We start from the raw sequence: 15,219 nt of genomic DNA, 5'->3' as shown, positions 1-15,219 counted from the left end.
AGTTCTGACCATTTGAAATAGAGTACTCATCAATAACCCAGGCCAATAGAAGGGTCAAAACTTAGTAGAGGGTTAAATTATCTTTGGTGCAAAGGCTATTCTAAAACCCCCCTAACAATGTTCTAAAAGCTGATCTGCAGGTAACTCAATAAATAACCTGCCAAAACAAAGCCCCACACTCTATAAGGAAGACAACAAAATCCGGACACTCAGTATAATGTTCACAGTGTTCAGCATTTAATTAAAAAACACACAAAAAAACGTACTAGACAGCCAAGAAGCAGAAAATTTGACCTCTAACCAGGAGAAAAATCAGTCAATAGAAACAGACTCAATTGGCATATGATAGAATTAGCAGACAAGGATGTTAAAGGGTTATTACAACTACATTCATGTGTTGAAAGGAAAACATGAATATCTTAACAAGAGAAATGGAAGATATAAAAAAAGAACTAAATGGAGCTTGTAGAGCTGGAAAATATATCTGATATGAAAAATTAGAGTTAAGAGCAGATTAGACATGGAAAAACGATCAGTGAACTTAAATATATAGTAGAAGAAAATAGTCATACTGAGGAAAAATGACTGAAAGAAATGAAGGGAGCCTCAGTGACTTATGGGACAGTATCAAGAGGATACTATCAAACATCGAAGGAAGAAATAATACCAATAATACACAGACTTTTAAGGATAGAGAAAAAGGAAAGGCTTTTCAGCTCTTGTAATAAGGCCAGCATAACCCTGATACCAAAACCTTGAAATGATGTTAAAAGAAAGAAAAATACAGACCAGTATCCCTCATGGAATCTAATTGAATCTAGCAAATATATAAAAATGATAATATGTCATAATCAGGTGAGTATTATGCTAGGAATATAAGGTTAGTTTAACATTCAGTAGGTATGAAAAGCTAATATGCAAAAATCAGTTGCATTTTTACTGTCAGCAAACAAATGGAGAATGCAATTTTTAATAAATTCTGTTTACAATAATGCCAAATAATACTAAATAGTAACTGTAACAAAAGATGTGTAAGACCTTTACACTGAAAACTTAAAATGTGACTGGGAGAAATTAAAGGAGACCTAAAGAAATGGAGAGATATGTGATACTGTGTCCATGAATTGGATAACATGGTGTGTTCATATGCCACAACTCCCTAAATTGATCTGTGGATTTACTACAACCCCAATCATTACCCCAGCAGACTTATCAAGTAGAAATCAACAAATTGAATAAATTCTAAAATTAAATGGAAATGCAAAGAACCCAGAGTATTCAAAGCAATCATGAAGAAAAAGGAAAAAAAGCAGTTTGGAGTACTTCAAACAGTTTCATAAAGCTACAGTAATTAAGACAGTGAGATATTGGCCAAAGGATTAACATCAATGGAAATGAATAGAGGATCCAGCAACAGAATCACAGTTATGTGGTCAGTTGATTTTTGACAAAAGCACCAAAGCAACTCAATAAAGGAAACACTCTTCAACAAATGGTGCTGGAAAAATTGGATATTCTTGTGGGGAAAAAAAAGGACCTTGATCCTCTCCCCCAGACCATATACAAATTTGAGGTGGTCATAGGCCCAAATGTAACAGCAAAAACTATGAGGATTCTAGAAGAAAACCTAGGAGAATGGCTTCTAGACCTTTGGGTAGACAGAGATTTCTTAAACAGGACACAGAAATAAAATCATAAAAGAAAGAAATTACAAATTAAACTTGATCAAAATTAAAAACTTATTAAAAGGCATTCTTAAGAAAAAGGTGGCTCCGTGCTCCTAACGCCAAAGGCTGCCGGTTTGATTCCCACATGGGCCAGTGGGCTGTCAACCACAAAGTTGCCGGTTCAATTCCTCAAGTCCTGCAAGGGATGGTGGGCCTCCGCCCCCTGCAATTAAGATTGAACACTGTACCTTGCGCTGAGCTGCCGCTGAGCTCCCGGATGGCTCAGTTGGTTGGAGCGCGTCCTCTCAACCACAAGTTGCCGGTTCGACTCCCGCAAGGAATGGTGGGCTGCGCCCCTTGCAACTAGCAATGGCAACTGGACCTGGAGCTGAGCTGCGCCCTCCACAACTAAGACCAAAAGGACAACAACTTAGAAAAAAAAAGTCCTGGAAGTACACACTGTTCCCCAATAAAGTCCTGTTCCCCGTCCCCAATAAAATCTAAAAAAAAAAAAGAGAGAGAGAGAAAGAAAGAAAGAAAAAGGAAGAGACACTGTGGTTGGTTCAGTCTGGGACATGTGCCCATCCTGTGGCCAGAGAAGGAGGACGCCATGACTAAAAGCCCCAGTAGAGTCCCATAAAGTATTAAGTTGGTGCTATACAAATTATTCTTCGTATAAAAAATCAGATATTACAGACCACCCTAATCCTACTTCCCTCCTCAAAGGTATAAATATAGCTAAATACAAATATGCATTCTTCTAGACCTTTTCCTGTGCTTTACATTGTATGTAGTTCACAAAAACTACAAAACATAAGTTCTGCTGTACATACTGCTCCTAAACTTTCTTTTCCCCCTTACACTTAGGTTTGTCTAGGAGCTTTTAGCCTGTCAGCACAGATAGCTCTATTTCATCTCCATTCTTTTAAACTATTGTAGAAGTAATTTGTGGTTTGGCTATACCATCATTTGTTTTGCCATTCCTCCATAATGGATTTTTAGGTAGCTTTCACATTTTTCATCTTTACAAGCAATGGTGTTTTGAACCCCTTGGATTCATCTTTATTTCTCTCAGGTTAAGTATTAGAAACCAGAATTGCTGGGCTGTTGGACATGCGTATGTTGTTTCTTTGTCATTGTCAGATTGTACTCTCTAGATTAGTTTTTACCACATTATACTCCCTATCTTGCTAATGATTATTTACCTTTTTCCTTCTTCAAAGGGTTTACTAGCACTGGGCATCAGTAAGTCTGTTCAAACACCAGATCCTACTCATCCGTAAGTACATTACTTTTATTTTTGTTTGTTTTGGTGGCAAGTCATTGAAATAAAAGCCACTGACTTTTAGAAATCTGTGTTCCTATGTCTGTAGTTTCATATTAAAGATTTGGTAATTTGTTCCACTGAAGTATCTCAAATGTAGGACTCACTGCTGCATCGAAGTAAATTTAAGGTACACAAGGTGTGATTAAAAACTATAATGAATGTTTAACTGTAAAAGAATTTATTGCAGTAAAAGACACATTGCCATTAATTCCCCTCAATATACTCCCCCTTGCTTTAAACACACTTATCCCATCATTCTTGGCCATTTCCTGAAGCAGCTCTGGAAGTCCTCTTCATGAGCATCTTTAGTGGCGCTGTAGTGGCTGCCTTGATGTCCTGAACCAATTCAAAACATTTACTTTTCATGGTCATTTTGACTTTGGGGCAGAACCAGAAGTCACACGGTGCCAGATCTGGTGAATAAGGTGCATGAGGACACACCATAATGTTTTTATTTGACAGAAATTGCGGTACCAGAAGCGATGTGTGACACGAAGCATTTCCATTGTGATGAAGAAATACGGGTGAATTCTGCTGCCATCCAATGGAAAGACAGGGATCATCAATACAAGAAGTGTTGCCTCGAACCTTAGTAACAGTGTGTGACAAGTTTCAACTGGTTCAGTGCAGTCAGTCGGGTGTGAGCTACGGTTGAGAGAAGCTGTGTTTTAAAGTGTGCTGTACATCATCGTCCATCATGACAATGCTCCATGTCATGCATTGCTTCTGGTAGGCGGCAATTTCTGTCAAATAAAAATATTACAGTGTGTCTTCATGCACCTTATTCACCAGATCTGGCACTGTGCGACTTCTGGCTTTTCCCTAAAGTCAGAATCATTCAGGACATGGAGGCAGCCATGACAGCGCAACTACCATGTTTCTCCGAAAGCAAGACCTCGCCGGACCATCAGCTCTAATGCGTGTTTTGGAGCAAAAATTAATATGAGACCCGGGGGTCTTATATAATATAAGACTGCTTATATTACATAATATAATTTAAGACTGGGTCTTACATTAATTTTTGCTCCAAAAGATGCATTAGAGCTGATGGTCCGGCTAGGTCTTACTTTTGGGAAAACACAGTAAAGAAAATCACAAAAGAGGATTTCCAGAACTGCTTCAGAAAGTGCAAGAACGTGGGATAAGTGTGTTTGAAACGAGACGGAGTATATTGAGGGTGATTAATGGCAGTGTGTCTTTTACTATAATTTTTAAAAACTTAAACATTCACTTTGATCACACCTCATAATTTGAAAATGGAGTTTAAATTATTTTTATGTTTTGTAACATAGCATAGAGATCTTATTTTTTTCATATTTGATAATTAAAAACAGCACATATTTTGATCTTAGAGTTGTTTTATTTGGTCAGAGGAAGTATATTCCATATTTAGACTAATGGGCCACTCAATCTAAAATCTTAGTGATAATTTATAGTAAACCCATACTTTATTTTAATCCTCCTGCAGTGGTTTACAAATAGTATTCTGTTAATATTTCAAATTATTGACTTGTAAAATCAGTGTGCCTTTTAGAATACATTATTTTGAATCATATCAGTTATTTGATACAGAGATTTTTGTTTGTTTCTTCTAACATAACCGGGTAAAACTTGAATTCCACATGCATCATTTTTTAAAACATAGTTCAGTAGTAGAATTTGATCAATCTTAAGGCCAAAAAAATGTGCTTTTATTTCTGTAAAAGAGTCTATTTCTGTGCTTTATATAAATTCCTCTCTCTACTTGAAAGCAAGACACTACTGTTTTCTTATAAATAATAACATATTTTGAATGTCCTAGAACTATGAATAAGCTAGTATAGAGAAAATTAGCTTTCTCGTCTGCTAATTACATATCATTACAATATTTTACTCTCTTAAAAAGTCTTTTTTTTTTCCTGAGTAGTTTTATACACCAAAAATCTAAAAACAGGGTAGAATTTTAGGTTACAAAGGTTTCTTTTCAAGATTTCTTCTCAATAATCTATTATACATTAGTGCTGCCCAGTAGAATTTTCTACAAACTCTATCCAATATGATAGTTACTAGCACAAGTAGCTGTTGAGTACTTGAAGTGTGGTTAGTGCAGTTGAACTACATTTAAAATTTTATTTAGTTTCAATTAATTTAAATTTAAATAGTCTTATGTGGCTAATGAGTTCTTTTGGACAGTGCAGATCTACAGAATTAAAATTTTCAATAAGAACCTATAAATTCCTAAAAGTCATGCCATTTAATTTAGATCTTAATTTACTTCAGGATTTTATTTTGTGTGTGTGTGTGTGTGTGTGTGTGTGTGTATCCTATATTACCTTGGGGGAAACTTTAGAAGACAGTAAATTTTCCTCCTAAATCAAGCTGGTAGAACATTGTCACATCTATAAAGCAAGTAAGAATTCCCTATGTCGAGATTACATGTTTGCAAAAAGAATGTAAAAATCAACTTTAATTAAGAATTCTTATTTAAATTTTCATCTGCCAGAGGGTACCATAGAATTTGGATTTGGGGGTAAATTTCCCAGGAAATGCTTTTATTGGTGAATGATTCTTTTTATATCATAGTATGTCATATTTTTGAACTTCTTAATACTCAGTATTTTATTGGTATATACAGCAGTACAAAATATTGCACATAATAAACAAAGATGCTTAAAAAAGAATTGAGATTTAAAAAAATTGTCATAAAACTCCCTGAAAAACGGAAGCTCTTAGTCCTAATAATAGTAGTCAGTTACTGTTTGTTGAACTAATCAGAACCAGCAACAAGTATCCAACGTCAAATTATAGGTAATGTAAATCATTTATTGTCTATACAAGAAGACCAAAATAATTCAATTGGCTGCATTACAAGGAAATTTAAATGTTATCCTGTTCATTAAACATCTGAATGCATTTTTTAAAAAGATTAATTTTATCAGCATTTGCAGTATGTAATACCCCGTTTCCCCGAAAATAAGACCTAGCCGGACAATCAGCTCTAATGCGTCTTTTGGAGCAAAAATTAATGTAAGACCCAGTATTATATTATGTTATGTTACATTACATTATAGTATAAAGACCGAGTCTTATAATAAAATAGCACTACTAAATGAAAACAGACTATATGGAAAAAGGATTAGAAAATACCTGGATTAAATCATATTTACTTTTTTTATGTATTTCCAAAGATCTTGCAGTTTTTTCCACTTTATATATTGATTTTCTGATTAGATTTGAATTTGGCATTTACACTTTACTTAAATATAAAACCATAATATCTTAATACTGTGAGAAGATTTTTATTGACCTAGTAAACATTTTGAAAGGAAATCATTTGTATTTCTTGTAACTGTAATTTTTATATTTCAGGTACGGATTTTCAAATATGCGCTACATTGCTTCACTGATTAGTGGTGTTGGTATTTTCATGATGGGTGCAGGATTGTCGTGGTACCATGGAGTCATGGGATTGCTTAATCCTCAACCAATGGAATCCCTTCTCTGGGTAATCTTTCCAACCCCTCAGTTTTGAAGTAATATAAAATAGTGTTGAAGCACAGTAGAATGCCTTCGTAATACTGATGTTAAAGAATGGGGCTAACGTATACTTTCTTGACTGTGTCATTTAGGGGTATGTATCTGCAGTTGTGTTTTTTAGAACATCTGAACATGACCTCTACATCCATACGATTTAGTGATGTTGAACAAGAACAGCTCTGTAGGTACAATTAGTAAGCACTGTCTCCTTGGTTAAAATATTGGTCAGTTCCATTAATTTCTGTAGTTCCTGTTAAAGAACAAGAAGGCTTCTATTCCCTTTTAGTCCCAAGAATAATCTGTCAGTAATTAAAATATCCAGTCCCATGTGATAGTAACACGTTGGAATTGTATTTAAAGTTAAAGCTTCTCCTTTCCCTTGTCCTGGTAGGAAGCCTACACTGGAGGAATGGGAGGATGGGAGCATTCTGTATTTTCCCATCCAGGGCTTCTACCCTTATTTCCTACTTCCTTCCGGTAGGTTGCTTCTAACTGCATTGAAGGGTAGGGATAGGGGACAAGAAAGTACTGCAGTACTGGCATCAGTGTCGTTTTGCACTGGTTTCCTCTGGCCTTTGTAGAGATTTAAAGATTTTTTTTTTCCTGTCATGGGCACTTACTGGAGATGACCCTGCTTCACTTCACCACTCTGACTATTGCTCCCTTGACAAGCACAAACTGGTCACGTAGCACCCCTTCTTAGCTTCTGCATCTCATGGTGTAATTCCAGTCTGTTTCTGCTGCGGTTGCTTTGTGTTTGGTCCAAAAAGGTAATGTTGAAAATTCTACAGATGTTTGGTTTGAATTTCATTTAAATTTTTTAAAAATTTGTGTTACCAGGTTAACTCTTTCTATGTACCTTGGATTAAAGTTTCTCTTGACTGTTTAATTCAGTAGTGTCCTGGGACTGCAAAGAAAATGGTGTTCCAAAAAAATTGATTACTTTTTATAGCTGCTTATCTTTTGAATTAAGATTCAGGAAGGATTCTCTTGGTCCTGGGCATCCAAACAAATTCAGAATTTACTTGGGTGTGGATGTGGATCTTACTGCATCTGGTATCCACAACCCCAGATTTTAAATCTTTGTGTTCATTTTGAACTTCCAAAAAAATTTTATGCCAGTTAAGTAACTCTTTTATCTTTTATATCATGAATTTAGCTTAGGCCATGGTATAACATTCTGTAGAAAATATATACACCTATATATCAATATATATTGATATATATATATTACATATAGATATATATATTTGTATATATAACATATGTATTATATATAGGCATATATATTTATATATATTATCTATATATGTATAAAATCTCTTCTAAGTATTAAAAAGTGAGATGGCCATTAAATTTTAAAGCTTTTATCTGTTTCCTCATGAAGATACCATCCATCTCGTTTTCTTCATGTGAGGTGTTTCCGTCAAGATCCTTATCTGGCTTGGAATCAAATTTATGTTTCCATTTTAAACATTACAACTTTATACATGAACAGTTGTGATTCTTTAGTGAAATATTAATTTATGTTTTGTTTTAATATTTATTTTCTAGGCATATTGTATTTTAGCAGGATCATTGGTATCGGAAGGAGGTATGTACTGTCATAGTGTCACTTTATTCTTGATTTAGTAATATATATTCAACAGTCCGTTATTATAGACTGCTGAGTTCCATTGATTAAATAAAACTGGGAATAGGAATCTAAGGTTTGTCTACTCTTAGGGAATAATTCTGTGTACAATGTGCTATGGTTGTTCCTATAATGTATGAGGGCAAGGGAAAAGCTATTTTTCTGTTCTTGAATATAGTATCAGAAAACTTACAACATTTGAAATGAAGACCATTTGAAATATAACTATATACTGAGTTTTAAAAATCAAGTTTTAGTAGCGTGTTAATTAGAGAAGGCTGTCTCTTCTTGCAATACAAATATTTCAAAGTTTCTGAAAGTTTCAGCTATAGTAGTATTATGACAGAAGTGCTACTGTTATGTATGAAACTGCCTAATTTACTGCTTTACTCATAGTATGTTTGCTTCTGCAACATTGTCACTTTCTATGCAGTGTTTCCTTCATCTTTGACAGTCTATAAAAGGGTGATAACACCACCCGCCTCAAAAGGTTGGGAGGATCAAGTGATTGTGCTTAGTGTGTGGCCTGCCAAATAGTAGCTATCTAATAAGTTAAGGTTGTCGCGGTAATGACATTTAAATTATTAATCTTAAGAAATATGGGATTCGTTATATTAATGATGATTAATTGGGATCTTGATAATGACTAATTAATACAGAACTTTTCCTTATTGCCAACCCTGGTCTTAGAATGTTGTGCATATTTACTTATCTTTTGAGATACTGTCTTTGAAGTTTAGAGGCATGAAGTTTCTTCCTTGCTAATGTGAATGCCTTTCTTTTAGCAACACTTCTTGTTGCTGTCAATGAACTTCGTAGGAGTGCACGGGCCAAAGGAATGTCGTTTTATAAGTACGGTATGTATTTTAGAAACCGGATGTATTATTTCATCTCCTCTAGTTGCTTAAAATTGCCTACTACTATCACTTTGTTCTTTATCAATATGTACAAAATATGTCTCAGTGTCTTCCTTATGTGTGGCTCTTTGATATACATTAGCTCTTTTAAAAAGAGAATGTAATGTGGTTTGAACATGAATACTTTATATTTGGGTTTAACTTAAGTGAACTACAATATTTCTGTATATGCTTATATAACTTGAGAAAGCAATTTGAACATTTAAGCCAAGAAATTATGTTTGCATTGAGCAGGCTTTTTAAAATCAGGATCTCATACATTTTTTAATCTTAATTTATCTTAATTTTAAATAGACATTTATTAAAATGTTTCCTGAGAGTATCAAGGTTTCAGAAAGTTTCCTTCTTATCTCTCCCCCAATGATAAGTAATGGAAAGTCGTGATCCAAGTACAAATGTTATATTGTTGGAGGATACGGCAGCAGTCTTGGGCGTGACAATAGCAGCCACTTGTATGGGCCTTACGTCTATAACAGGTAACTCTTCCTTAAATTACAAAGTGATTTATTTGTACTATGTAAATAATTCTCTTATATGTGAGAATTTTCTTTTGTATCATTGAAGAATTTTAAACCAATAGATTGTAGGATGCTAATTTCGTAGTTAGAAATAAAGATGGCTGTTAATTGAGCATTTCTGTAATGCTCTATAAACTTTTGTAACTGTGACTTTATAAATTACACAATCATTCTGAGCTTTAAGTTTTTTTTTACCTGTGGAAGTATTGATATTTGTCTTAGTGACCTCAAAAGCTTTACTAACATAATATACAAGACAGAAATGTTAATAAACTCTAAAGTTCTAAATAAATATATATTGTGGCTCTTGTTCATTTGTCTTTTTCACTGTTAGTGCCAATAGTAAGTGCTATTGCTTTCCTATTTCCTTGACTCTCAAGTTGGTTCCATCCTCATTTTGGTAGCTAGTTAAGTGTTTTGAAGGCTCGTACAATACAGGTGACTAAGAAAACACAAAACTCTTTTTATTATTTTTTTCCTAAAACAAAAGAACCATTTAGTAAGCAAAGACTCAAATTTCTGAGGTTGGAATTCGCTTGGAATGTAATTTCTTCCATTCTTACCCATTTGTTCTATATTTAAAATAATTTTAGGTTGTGTGCTCTCACAGTTGTGCACTGTTTCTTAAAATAGTCAGAAATATGAATAGGACTTTCTCATTTTTAAATAGACATTTTAAGATTAAATGAGCATTCTCTTATGTTCACTGTGATCCAGAATATTTCTGAAAGTTTTTATTGTTTTTCTGGTTGACTGTATTGTTTTATATATTTTTTGGACATAAATTATTACTTAGCAAAATTTTAGGCTTAAGAAAAGTGTGACTTGATGAATAAGTCAACTTTTAATAAGTTATTTTCTTTTGCATAATGTTAGCCAGTCAAATCAAACTTATAAAATTTTTATGTTTTAAGAGTATTTCACATGAATTAAATTTATTTAAGTAGTTAAATTAATTCATTTAACTTAAATAACAGGCTAAGAAATCAATAAAATATTTTCCAGTTAATTCCTTGATTTCTGTAGGATTGTTTATACATATATATTTTTAAATAAAAATAATTAAAAATTTGGATTAAATTATTAATTAAAAATAATTAAATTTGATTTTCTAGGAGCAATATTAAAGTTTGAACTCTATATATAATTACAGACCTCCTAGTGGTTTATGTTTCAATGGATTATATTTATGTAGATCATTTTTAAGACTTTAGTACAGATAAGTGAGTTTACTTTTTAGTGTTCTATTTTGACTAAATGTTAATAAAACTAATATGATTTTTAAATAAAATGTATGTTTTACTAAGCATTAAGAGAGTTAAATATAATGTTGACATTTTATTTTTGGAATAAAAAGACTTCTAATCATAAAAGCCTGTGTGTAAAGTTTACTACAAAGTTTTAAAATGTAATATCTATTGATATGTGTTATATAAATTAATCTGTACGTAAACCAGCTCTGCTCATTGGTTCTGGGAGAGCATTAGGCCCTAATAACTGACGGCAATTTTTAAAATCAGAATCACCTGGAGATTGGGAAGACACAGAATGCTAGACCCCCACCTCCACAGGTTTTGATTCAGGAGGTCTGGGGTGAGGCTTGAGAGTTTCTGCATTTCTGTTAATTTCTCAAGTGATGCTGAGGCCACTGATCAGGGGATCACGCTTGGAGAACTACTGCTCTGAGGTCCCCAGAGCATGCAAGGAATGAACTTTTTTTTCCTTAACCTAGAGTGGTATTAGCTATGTATCACCCTTGATTGAATAAGAAAAAAGTGACCCATATAATTTTTTATATGGCTTAATTCTCTCACAGAACCTTGGTAAGAGTAAGACACAAAAATGGTTATTTCTTTCAGCTTTTGATCTCACAATTATTTTGTCAACCTAGGCTAGGAAAAGTGCTATTGATGTTGCTAAAGGAAATGGACTCTTTATTGTATTATTAACATGTATATGAATTCTCTAAGCTGAAAGTGCCCTGAACCTCACCCTCACCCTCACCCATGTAATGACCAGGTGCAAAAAACATTTTAAATAATTAAACCCCATAATACTCATAGGTAATATGAAGCAAGTTGTATCATCCACATTTTGTAGTATGGTAAGACTATTAAGAGAACATCATTAAAGGAATTGGAATGAATTTCAAATCCCTTGTTTTACTGATTCTGGTTTTTTGCTCATTGAGCTAATAGAAAATGTTAATTTACTCACGTCTTACTTGCTTTATTTAGGCAATCCACTGTATGACAGCCTCGGTTCTTTGGGTGTGGGCACCTTATTAGGTGTGGTCTCAGCATTCCTCATCTACACTAACACAGAAGCACTCTTAGGGCGATCGATCCAGCCAGAGCAAGTGCAGCGGCTTACTGAACTCCTAGAGAATGATCCATCAGTAAGGTCAGCTAAATCCCATGATGCTGTTAACATTTACAAAATCATTAAGAAATTGAAATGCTTGGTTTGTAAATACTTGCAGAAGAAGTTTTGGAGCCCTATAGCCTTCAGAACTTTTAAATATATTACTTTTAGAATTGCATCCTTACAAGAAAGGAAGTATGAAAACATTTAGGAAACTCCTTTAAGTTTCCCTTTAAATTTTGTATGTCTAATTTTTAGAATAAAAAACAGTTAGATGATGTAATTGGAACAGAAGTTTGCAAAGTAGTTGCCTACTTAATGTGGAACCAGTTAAGTGGAACTTTAATATTTATATTTGCCTTATATTTGTATTATAATTACAAATTGAATATATTCAATTTAAGAAGACTTTTATTCATGGGGAATTGATTACCAAATTAAGTATAATTTATATTCCTTTTGAAAATAAACTTATTGTTTTAGCTTATTTTAAAAGTTTTTCCTTATACTCTTTATCTTTTAAATTATGTAAGAATAAAGTACTGAAAATTTAGGAGATAATCAGAAGAAATACAGAGTTCTAATAGTACTTTTCAGTGAAATTCAGTAGCGTGTGGTTTCAGGGTGAAGTGGAAGGAACAACCTTTAAAATCCCAATTTTTCCACTAGCTACATTTATATTTTAAACTTTAAAATAAGAATGTATTTTTCTTCTGTTACAATTAAAATCTTTAAGTTAAATCTTTTAAGAATGACCTGTATATCTGAATTGGCAAAACAAATGAGTAAATGATTACTAGATCTATATTCTAAGCCCTTTATGTTTAATCTTGAAAAGTAGTTACCTAGCTGTATCAAAATAGAAGTTGAGCATTCATAAAATCAGCATTAGGCTTAGTAACTTAATGTAAATTAATCTACATTAATATCCTTTCCTTGCGATGTCTTTGATTTTGGAATCAAGGTAATACTGACCTTATAGAATGAGTTGAGAGTGTTCCCTCCTGTTCTGTTTTTTGGAAGAGTTAGTAAAGAATTGATAATATTTCTTCTTTAAATGTTTAGTAGAATTCCGTGGCAGTGCCATCTGGGCATGGACTTTTCTGTGTGGGTTGTTTTTTGATTACTAATTCTATCTCTATATGTTAGAGGTCTGTTCAGATTATTTTTTTCTTCTTGAGTTGGTGTTGGTACTTTGTGTCTTTCTAGGGATTTGTCCATTACTTCTAAGTTATCCAATTTGTTGCCATACAACAGTTCATAGTAGTTCTTTGTAGATCTTTCTGTTTCTTTAGTGTTGGTAGTAATGTCTCCTTTCAGTTCTGATTCTAGTAATTCGAGTCTTCTCTCTTGTTTTTCTTGGTCAGTCTAGCTAAAGGTTTATCAATTTTGTTGATCATTTCAGAGAACCAGCTTTTGGTTGAATTCATTTTCTGTTTTTCTATTCTTTATTTCATGAATTTCTGCTCTATCTGTACAGTTTTCCTTCCTTCTGCTTGTTTTAGGTTTACTTTGCTTTTTCCAGTGTCTTAGGATGGTAGGCTAAGTTTTTGATTTGGTACCTTTCTTCTTAATGTAGCCTTTTATAGTTAATAAATTTCCCTCTAAGCTCTACTTTTGTCGCATCCTGTAAGTTTTGGTATGTTATATCTTCATTTTCATTCATTTCAAAGAAATTTCTAATCTTACGTATTTTTTATTATTAGTTTCAGGTGTCTAATCTCACTTTTAATTTCTTCTTTAGCCATTGGTTTTTTAGGAGTGTGTTGTTTAATTTCCATGTTTTTGGAGTTTCCCAAATGTCTTTCTGTTACTGATTTCTTATTTTATTCCAGTGTGGTCAGAAATTATACTTTGTATTATTTCTATCCTTTCAAATTTACTGGAGTTTGTCTTATGACCTAGCACATGATCTATCTTGGATAATGTTCCTTGTGCACTTGAGAATAATGTGTATTCTGTTTTTGTTGCATGGAGTATAATATAGATGTCTATTAGGTTTAGTTGCTTTATAGCGTTCAAGCCTTCTATTTCCCTGTTGATGTTCTTGTTTAATTATTCTATCCATGATTGAAAGTAGGATTTTGGAAGTGTCCAGCTAGTATTGTTGAATTGCCTATTTCTCCTTTCATTTCTGTTAGTTTTTGCTTCATGTATTTTGGTGTCCTGTTTTAGGTACATACCGGGGGTGCCAAAAAAATGTATACAAGTAGACACTTCGGTCAACGTTGCTCAAGCAGTAGTTTGCCGTAATCAAAAGTTTCTGGACACTGATGGTAACCACTTTGAGCACTTATTGTAATTACAGAAGTCAAACCTCATTTGTATTCATCTTTTGTTTTTGGTATATATTAAGTATTAGAATTTTAATACAGTTTTCCTTTCTTAAAATTTATATATACATTTTTTGGGTACCCTCTGTATATGTGTATAATTTTGCATATATTGTTTATAATTAAAGCCTAAAAAAGGAGCTGCAAATGGAAAGATTGTGGCAAATTTTCAATTTTCTGGAAGAGTAAAGATCGGTATATTAAGTTGTTGGAAAAAATAAATGTTAATAATCCAGAAAGTTCATATAGTTTTTAGACAATGTATTAATTATCTATTGCTATGTGACAAATTATCCCAAAACTCAATGAGTTATAACAACATTTATTATCTCACAGTGGGTCAGGAATCCGGGCATGGTTTACCTGGATCCTCTATTTTAAGATTTCTTCCAGACTGCCATCGAGATTTTAGGTGGGACTACAGTCATCTTCTGGAGATGGCTCTGCTTCTAAGCTTACGCATTTCATTATTGACAGGATTTAGTAATTTTTGCCACATGGGCCTCTCCAACATGGCAGCTTGCTTAATCAGAGTATGCAAGCTGAGAAGGCAATAGAAATTGAGGATGAACAAGATAAAAATCATAGATTAGTCATCTCGGCAATGGCATCTCATCACTTTCCATGTTCTGTTGGTAAAGAGCAAGTCACTAGGTCTAGCCCACATTCAAGGAGAGAGCATTGCACAAGGACTTTGAACACAGGAGGCAGGGATCATAAGAGCCATGACAGAAACTGCGTATCAGGTTTTTTTATCGGCAGTTAGTTCTATATAAGAAAATAAGGGAAAAGTATATTAGAATATTTTCACTAGCTGCTATTCAAGTATTAGCTAAATAATAAAGTTTATTAATATTTTATGAGGATTGAAGTAAATATGCTTTTTTTAAAAAAAAAATCAATAAATTATATAGCCTCTTGCCGATCTGGATTAGTTTTATTTC

General features: G+C 33.3%; 1 protein-coding gene across 2 annotated transcripts in view; it reads left to right on the top strand.

Moving 5' to 3' along the window:
* Positions 1 to 15,219, top strand: part of SLC30A9 (solute carrier family 30 member 9) — a 68,031-nt gene that overhangs the window by 41,671 nt on the left and 11,141 nt on the right. For both annotated transcript variants that reach the window (XM_019751918.3, XM_074324618.2), the window contains 6 exons: positions 2,891 to 2,946; positions 6,343 to 6,478; positions 8,065 to 8,104; positions 8,929 to 9,000; positions 9,429 to 9,536; positions 11,816 to 11,981. In XM_019751918.3, coding sequence (XP_019607477.2) covers positions 2,891 to 2,946; positions 6,343 to 6,478; positions 8,065 to 8,104; positions 8,929 to 9,000; positions 9,429 to 9,536; positions 11,816 to 11,981 — 578 coding nt within the window. The remainder of the gene's footprint in view (positions 1 to 2,890; positions 2,947 to 6,342; positions 6,479 to 8,064; positions 8,105 to 8,928; positions 9,001 to 9,428; positions 9,537 to 11,815; positions 11,982 to 15,219) is intronic.

Source organism: Rhinolophus sinicus, chromosome 1 (genome assembly GCF_057876585.1).
Source record: "Rhinolophus sinicus isolate RSI-liver-muscle chromosome 1, RSI-T2T, whole genome shotgun sequence".
Classification (NCBI taxonomy): domain Eukaryota; kingdom Metazoa; phylum Chordata; class Mammalia; order Chiroptera; family Rhinolophidae; genus Rhinolophus; species Rhinolophus sinicus.
The sequence above is the reverse complement of the archived record's forward strand: the minus strand, read 5'-3'. Positions and strand labels throughout refer to the sequence as shown.